Raw genomic sequence first — 9,032 nt, forward strand, 5'->3', positions numbered from 1 at the left:
TGCAACATTTTTTAAAATGTTTCGAATGCAAACTACTTACTGTACATTTATACATAAACATACATGCATACATACACACATACACACATATACTACAAATTGTTACAGTTCTTATTAAAATAGACTTGAGAGAAAACCATACATATCGGCATAAAATAATGCGAGTAAATATATATATATATATATATATATATATACAAGTGCATACATACATATACATATGCGTCAAATAAGAGAAAAATGTTAATAAAATATTAAGAGACATATTTATAGCGTGAACTTATTGAATTATGTATGTATTTAGGATAACTCTTAGTAGATTGTTGTACGTGTAGCTGATGGAACTATTTAAACTGTTTAGATGTTTTTAGAAAAAAAAAGTTATTAAAAATGTAAAAGAAAATAATAGTTCCACTAAGGGCAAATATTTGATATGTTTTTGCTTGTTGGAGAAAATGTACATTGACGTGCAGAACTGAAACATAGCGTAACACTTCGCATTTCAGCAACCCTATCTACGCCAAGTTTTTATGAATTACATATTTTTATTATAAAATCTTGTTGATGGCGCACCTGTACTGTAGTCTCTCCCTCTCTCATACAAATATGAGTTTACTCAAATTTCATATTGATCATCAACGCTACACAATGCGAAGCTAGCCCGAACATTTCCCAATTTAGCAGGGAAGAAGTTAAAACCAATGCTGACCATACAATTTTTTTTTTTTTTTTTTTTGTCAGACCCACATTAACTAAGCCACAGCCGACCGAAATAAAGTGAATCTTTAAGAATGTATTTTAAAACATTATTTTTTCTACATTTGAATTTTCAATACCATGTTATTTGCTATTAAATAGTTACTTTTTCGTTCTTATTATCGTAAAAACGTATTTTTAGTTTCTTAAACCATAATTTTATTTCCATTGGGTTTTTATTACTAATACATTTTTCTTTTTTCTATTCTATTTTATCTATTTTATTTCAAATATTTCTTTTTCAAATATTTATTTATATGTAGGCTTGCCACAGCATCTCCAAATAGCCAAATCTGATAGCAAAATTCATCAGGTAGCATAGACGCAAACGCCTTTCACACTGATATAAATTACATTGTTAGAAGTCAAGTTAATAAAGCGAATCAAAAAGCGTATTGCTGCAGCAAAATCGCCCATGTTGCCAAAATTGTTGTCAAAAAGTAGATACAATGTCAAAAATTTGGCAATTGGAAGTGGATTCCACCACCTCACAACGTGAGCGCAATCAAAAATTTGTGGAAATATGTCAAATAACAGTATACCAAGTATTCAAGTCTGCCCAATGGCGCAATCGACCCTCTCGATTTTCTGAGAGAGACAGCCACTGGAAATATTGATAACTTGTATAAATTTCTGAAAGAGACTGATCCATTATCAGCCTACATTTAATTAAGAGACTGCCGAAGGCCTCTGTTGCAAGAGCTGCTAAAAAATTATTTATTCAAGAATTTATTATTTTACATACAGTTTAAAATATTAATAAATCCGCCCAATGCCGTGAATAAACTGTAAAAGCATATAAAGGATCTAAGCGAATCTATTTTTCTTCCAATAAGCCCAACCCCATCCAGGTATTAAAGAAAACAAAAGCAAATTGGAGTTAATAAAATTTATCCCATTAATGAACATTTTTTAAAAATACAATAAAAACAAGCATTAATGCAAAACTGTAAAATAGTTTTTGCTACTGTTAGCTTAACATCCAAGCGGCTTGACAGAGAGATTAGCGGTAAATGGAAATAAGAATACAACAACAAGAATACATATTTGAAGAGATAATGTCTGCTCAAATGAGAAGTGTTAAATTATCATGTAACAGTGCTGCTCAACAGTGTAAATATTACACATGAATTGAATTGAAATTTATTGTTTTATAACAGCATATTGTATGAGAGAAAACATACAAGTGAAATGCTAAATAAAATATACCCAATACTAGTGCATATATGTATGTATATGTATGAACCTTATGTTACTTACACATGCATATACATACATAGGTATTACATGCGATGGTGCACAAATGTCTGTTGTACGCACCAATGCATGTTTAGCATAAAAACCTACCTAAATCGATACATATCACTTAGCTATATTCAGAAAACATACAAATGTAATCCAATATATCATAATTATAATATTATGTATACTATTAATTGGTTATTGTGTTCATTGTTACTAACTATGTACGTTATATTGTAGAAAAATTATGTATGTAAGTAATCTATTAAACTATGTAAAAGCAAAATGTTAGCAAAAATTACACTAAAAAAATTAGAAAGTCTTATGCGTGCATATGTTTGTTATTTGTCCATGCGCGAGTTTTAACATAACAATATGGGTATTTAATCTATTCTATACATTAGTTAACCTACACATACCTACATACATATGTATATGAATGTAATTATGTTAGAACCTGTTTGTGTTATCAGTCTGTTGTCCAATCCCTGTTGTATTTCCCTGTTACAGCAGACTGTTATAAATTGGTAAAACATGTTTTGAATTTAGTTCCATGTAACGCTTAACTTATGAAATGTACTACTGAAGTATTCAATACATATTTACATACATAAATGCTTATTTCCCTTCGTGTTATGTGTATCAAGAATAAATACATATTATACTTTAAAAACACTACAACTATTACATTTTTGATTTAACAAATTTTTAGGTCATTTCTGATACTCTGTAAAGTGCAAGGCTGCTAAACCGTAATGCTGTTACCTCTGAATGTAAAGCGATGCCGAATACGAGCGTCAATACGACTACAAATATGCTTAGAAATACGATTGTGATCACCTCTTCGAGAGATAACAGGGTCGGGAAACTTTTCCCGTAAAAGATCAATGGTTTCGTTGCTTGTGTCACACGTAGCGCCGTCTTGTTGAAAATAAACGTTGTCCAGATCAATACCATCCATAAAAAATCGGTAATCATCTCTCGATAGCGCAATCCATTCATTCATAACACCTGTTATTGGAAAACCCCCTACAACACACGAATGCAACACTTGTTTTTACTAAAAGCTTGATACAGTAATAAAAGAGCAGATGAATAGCAAAAATGATAGAATACAAAATTGCGCCATCCCAAGCCATGTCGCACAGTGTAATCAGCGGCTAAAAATACTGAAATTTTAAATATATGTATATTCTACTTTCTCTTAGGAAAAAAGAAATATGAAATATAGTTTGGATTGGCCTACTGCAACGGCACCCACCCCTAGTTGGCGAAAGCGTTAAGATTTATCCGATTTTGATTAAATTTGGTTTTTGCGTATAAAAGTTTTCTAAAAAAGCATAAATCTCAAATATAGTGAAGATTGGTCCATAGGCAAGCTCACCACCCACACAAAATGTGGCTTGCAGTTAATTGCAAACGCATTGAAAAACTCGCTGCAGACGTACTGCAATCACATAGCTTTGAAATGAACTTCAAGCCGAATTTTATGGAATTAAGCTTCTATTACATTTCTAAGTGCACTACTACAAATCGCTTCGATTTATAGGAAGTGGCGCAAAATTAGTCATCAAATTTTGTTTTTGAAAAACTTTTTTACTAAATCAAATATATTTGTAATAAATTTTTAGGGATGCAAATCTTTTTTACTAAATAAAGTAAATTTATAATAAATTTTGAGTAATGCAAATCTTTTTTACGAAATAAAATAAATTTATAATAAATTTTGAGTGAGGGAAATCTCCGCTCCATTGCTTGTCTGTTTGTATCCTGAAGCTGTGTAGCTCATAAGTGTCAAATATGATTGATATATGACGCCATTTGCAAAAATTATGAGGCTTCCGATTGGGTCATTAATATTGCGCCACCTTTTACATACTGTCCTTTAGCAAATGCCACTGTTCTTGTTATGTTAAGCTTTTCATTTGCCCTCTTTATTTGGCCTTAGTGCCCTTTCTTATGAGGAACGGAAAATTATAGGCCAAGGGGAGAGAAAGGCTAAGGAGTACATGTATGCAGTTTTAATTACAGAAAAATTAAGGGGAGTTGTGGGCTTTGTGCATCACCTTTCCACAGCGTAAAACGGTCAATAAGGAATATTACCTGCAAGTTATGCGCAATTTGTGCGAAGCAATCCGCCAAAAACGCCCGGATTTGTGCAAGAACAAAAATTGGCTCTTGCATCACGATAACGCCCCTGTTCACACATAGTTGCTTGTGCGCTACTTTTTGGCTAAAAACAACACACAAATGATGCCACAGCCAATGTATTCCCCAGATCTGAGCACCTGTGACTTTTTCTTGTTCCCGAAAGTGAAGACGCTACACTACGATTAACGAGATAAAGACGTTCGATGCCGTTCGAGGAGCTGAACAAGTTAAAAAAAAAATGAATTGAATGAATGAAGAATGGAAAAAAACGTTGGCACAAGTGCATAATATCTCATGGGGATTACTTTGAAAGGGACAAAATAGATATTATTGAATAAATAAATAATTTTTGAAAAACACAAAACTCGCGATACTTTTTGAACACACCTCGTATGTATGTATGTAATATTACTGAACTAACAATTTTTATCAGTGCACGCGTTACACTGAGCGACATCAGCAGAGAGAATCAGCAAACGAAAAGAAGATCAGAAATAAGCGAAAGCAAGTAGAAAACCAAGAATGATTGAAAACAAGGCCATTCCAGGACGTGATGTCAGCACAGTAACAAAATAAATGAAAACACGAAGAAGAAAAAAACGAAAACAAGGAAAAACTGCTTTGGAGGCTCTTTACCGTTGAACCTGTCAACAGTTTAAAACGCGGTTCTTGATTTTAATTATTTTAGGTATTTCATTTTAAAATCAAAATATTCACTGATTCAATCACAACCAAGTAAAAGTTTGTTTATTTTCAGAGATAACGTCACTCAAACCTTGTGATTCTATCAGAATTCAAATTGCGAATAGGGCTCTTTTGATGGATTGATGAATAGGCTAAAGCAGAAGTATCTGTTAATGAATCTGAAGTAGGTGCACTGCGATGTTTGAATTGTATTTGAATGTCGGAAACGGAACAGAAGGAAGTAGCGGGTCCCAGAAAGATGCCACTAATTTAGGCCACAAATTGAACCAACAAATTCCGAAATAATTTTAAACATATTTCCAGATCTCAGTTTGAGTCTGTAATAAAAAGATTTCCTTTTTTTAAGCAGATCTGGTAGCGAATTCAGACTTATGTGTTCAAAGTAGAATATTTGACGTTTTTCTTTAAAGAAACATGAAAAAATAACAATTTGGATATAAAGAAGAGTTTCCAATTTTTTAGCTTTTAATTTAACTACTCATAAGCAAACAAATTTTAATTAATAAATTAGCAAAGAACTACTCACCAGTGAAGTCATTGCATTATCAAAGATCAAACTTCCTTTCAAATAAAGAACATTAAATGATAATCCAAATACTAACCAATATTCTTTTATTATCTCAACAGTTATTAGAACTATAGCCAACTCATCGGTAATTAATTAAAACTTTATCGCTATTCTGATATGTTAATATATTTATATTTCTCCGAATAGATAAAAAGTTTAAAATTTTGTATATAAAACGACAGGCGATGCCTTTAACTTATGCAGTTAAGAAATTACAAGGAAGGAAACCAGTTAACTACATTTCAAAACGAAAATCATCCAAAATGAAAGGTAAATTTATTCCATACCAAACATCAATACAAAGAAAATTTTTGTTTTAAGTACTTCAAAATCTTTCCTTTCACTTCTTTGCTAGTATTCCAAGTGCTTTTCAGCCTGATGTTGGCCCTGTTGTTGGTAGCTCCTACCATTTACGCCGAGGTATACACCGTTCCAACTGCAGCTCCGACACCGCCGACAATCACTACATCAACTGCTGGCAGTAATGATGGCCCACCAAGTGTCTCCTTAACCGAAAAGGCAGCGTCAGTCTCCACCAGCATCCCCTTGTATGGCACTACTGCGAAGTCATCTTAGATAAATCCTGGCTATTCGCAGTTTTACATATCTACTTATTTATGGACCAATCAGAAATACTAAAATTGTGTCCCTTGTGTATGTAAATAGCTAAATGTGATGAGGAAAGAGTTTACAGTTGTGAAATATGCGATACGAAAATAATGAGTGAAAATAAAATGCAACATTTTAACTAAATTTAAATTATCTTATTACTTCCGTCAAAACTTCTGCACACTTTTTAAACAAAATTTCAGAAATTCTATTATATTTTCGCTCTCCAGGGTTCATGACTTCACAGGCCAGTACATGCATTGGAAGAACATTTGCTCTACGAGTTGAACTCACTGCTGGACTCATTTTATATAGATATGCCTCGAGTACTAATAGAATAACAATATGTATACGTTAGGCCGGGTCGATTTAAAAATCGCTCGTTGCTCTGTGAAAATCGTATTCTAGGGATCAAAATAAGTACCTTTGCCGAAGGAACCATACCTCTAAAACGAATTCTGATGTCTCCCAATTTCAAAATATCACCATTTCTGGCCTTTACATGAAAAAATCAGCTAAATGGCTTTGTTTTTTCTTTATTTTTATTTATTTATAATAATATTTTGTATTTATTTATTCATAATAATATCTATTTTTTCTCTTAAGAAATTTATTTAGTCAGAACACATGTAAATGAAAAAATTAATTTAAGTGAGTTATAGAAAAGAAACTAAAAAGTTCGACCCAAATTGGGGGACATCAGAATTCGTTTTAGAGGTATGGTTTCTTCGGCCAAAGTTTCTTATTTTGATCCCTAAAATATTATTTTCACAGAGCAATGGGCGATTTTTTTGCCTCCCCACAAGTCGATCCGGCCTAATGTACATAGTAGGTTGCTCAAATAAGTTTTGCGTTCGATAAGAGAGGGTGTTGCTAATAGCCTAAACTTTTTTCTTAGGTTCGTATGTGAGGTTTCATCTCTATCTGCCAATTCATTCTTCGTTTACAAGTCATTTAGTAATGAATTTGGAAAGTTTAAAAGCAAAGGAAATTTATGAACGAATGTTGAAAGTTTATAAAGACTATTTGCCATCAGTTAATATAGCAAAAATACGCCCAAAAGCATCAACAACACCAGAAATCGTAGAAAAAATACAGGATTCTGTATTTGAAAATCGTCGAGTGACTGAAAGAGATTTAGTAGAAGTCCCAGGCTTCTCATTGGGCTGTGTAAGCAATATTTTGACTGCAGTATGCGGTTTTAGAAAGTTGTGTATACAATCGGTGCCGCATTCGCTAAAAATGGAACGAAAACACATTGGAATGCGACTTTCTCAGCAACATTTAGAGCGTTTCCGAAAGTGGATTTTGCGCGTCGATTTATCATGGATGAGAATTCGGTCTATCATAATGATCCTTAATCAAAACAAGAGGCAGAAGAGTGGTGTGCACCTGGTTTTTCGGCTCCCAAACGAGTTCGTGTCCAGAAATCGGCCAAGAAGGTGTTAGCATCAGTTTTTTGAGATGCGAAAGGGATTTTAGTTGTGAATTACATGAAAACTGGTAAAATAATAAATTCTGAATATTATTGCAACAGCAACAAAAACGTTTTAGACCAGTTGAAGAGAAAAATTTGTGGAAAAGACCCAGTTTCGCAAAAGAAATTAATCTTTTGCCTCAGGACAATCCATCGTGTCATAAGAGCATTTGGCGATAGCTAAAATCTATGAATTACAGTTCGAATTGTTGGGGCATCCACGGTATGCACCAAATTTGGACTTAGCGACTTCCATCTGTTCCGGACCTAAATAAATTCATGCGTAAAAAGCGTTCTTCATCAAATGATGTGGTCAGAGCAGCTGTGGGAGCATATTTTGCAGCCCTTCCAGACTCTCTTTTCAGGGATGGAATTCATGAATTGGAATCTGGTTGAAACAAGTGTATTGAGGTCCAGGGAGACTATACTCAATAATAAAGTGTACTTCAAACCATAAACATACAAACCATTTCTTATCGAACCGCAAAACTTATTGAACAACCTAGTAAAGGGCTGAGCATATAACCAACTGAATTTTACCCTTTTCACTTATTTTCATATTACAGGTTGGTTGAAAAAACAAGTATGTGAATTTTTAAATAATTTTCGTTTTTTATTCAATATTAACTCTTTCGGCGGCCGCGATTGTTGTTGTTCCTTTTGTAGCAGCTTACCAAAACCCTGTCAATGCGATGTAGTCACGTTTCATCTGCCGTCTTTGTCTAACGCATCTAACGGTAGACCCAGAAAACGTGCTGCTTCGACAGGTTGGGTCTAAAGGGAGAGGGGTGTTAGGTGAGTAGGTTTGATGGGGCACGTGGATAGGTGGTTAGTATCGTGCCTTCACATGCTGAGCATACATACCTATATTGGGTATGTCGGGGTCGATTCTGGTAGGATAAGTAGGAGTTTAACCTGCTACAATATCCCGAACGCAATTAGGCCGGGTCTCGTAAGGCGGCCGCGGTAGACGAATGGGTTGATGCGTAACTACCATTCGTCAGCGCCTAGGCACGAAACCCCAAATGATAGGAGAAGTTTTTACTAATAGCGATCATCCATTAAAAGAAAATGAGAGATGTTTACACACCGCCCTTAAGGCCCCTTTCTGGTCTAGAATTTTGAAAAAATCGCTTTTTTTTAGAGCGAGAACGTGAAAAAATCCGTTTTTTTGTTTTTCCAATAAACAGATAAAATATCTAGAAAACAATTTTTTTTGTAAATCTGCTACCCACCATAGCGACATATGTATCTCTTGATGAATAATCGACCGAAACGCATCGATCAGACGTACCTGAGCAGCCCAATCAGTTACGCCAGTTATGGTCATTGAAATAAATTTTTTTTGTAAATAAAGAATTGATCTAATGAATAAAAACGATTTTCAATTGATACCGATTGTTTTTTTTTTTTTTCAATTTTCAACGCCTTCAATTTTCACGTTACTAGACGAGAAAGGTGCTTTAAGACTTTTGTGCCCTCTACTCATCACAGTACCTCATCCAATTCCAGCCTTCTCAATAC

The 9,032-nt window shown here is 33.9% G+C and overlaps 1 protein-coding gene across 2 annotated transcripts; it reads left to right on the top strand.

Annotated features, from left to right (window-relative positions):
- The first annotated feature begins 5,386 nt into the window (after window positions 1-5,386).
- On the top strand, window positions 5,387-6,175 carry LOC129235632 (uncharacterized). Of its 2 annotated transcripts, none has more exons than XM_054869577.1 (3): window positions 5,387-5,507; window positions 5,570-5,692; window positions 5,778-6,175. In XM_054869577.1, the coding sequence occupies exons 2-3, from the start codon at window positions 5,608-5,610 to the stop codon at window positions 5,996-5,998; spliced, it is 306 nt and encodes a 101-aa protein (XP_054725552.1). In that variant the 5' UTR covers window positions 5,387-5,507; window positions 5,570-5,607; the 3' UTR covers window positions 5,999-6,175. The 2 variants fall into 2 exon arrangements, with proteins under 2 accessions (XP_054725552.1, XP_054725553.1); XM_054869578.1 differs by having other exon boundaries at window positions 5,605-5,692.
- Window positions 6,176-9,032: the final 2,857 nt, after the last annotated feature.

Source organism: Anastrepha obliqua, chromosome 1 (genome assembly GCF_027943255.1).
Source record: "Anastrepha obliqua isolate idAnaObli1 chromosome 1, idAnaObli1_1.0, whole genome shotgun sequence".
NCBI classification, from domain to species: Eukaryota; Metazoa; Arthropoda; class Insecta; order Diptera; family Tephritidae; genus Anastrepha; species Anastrepha obliqua.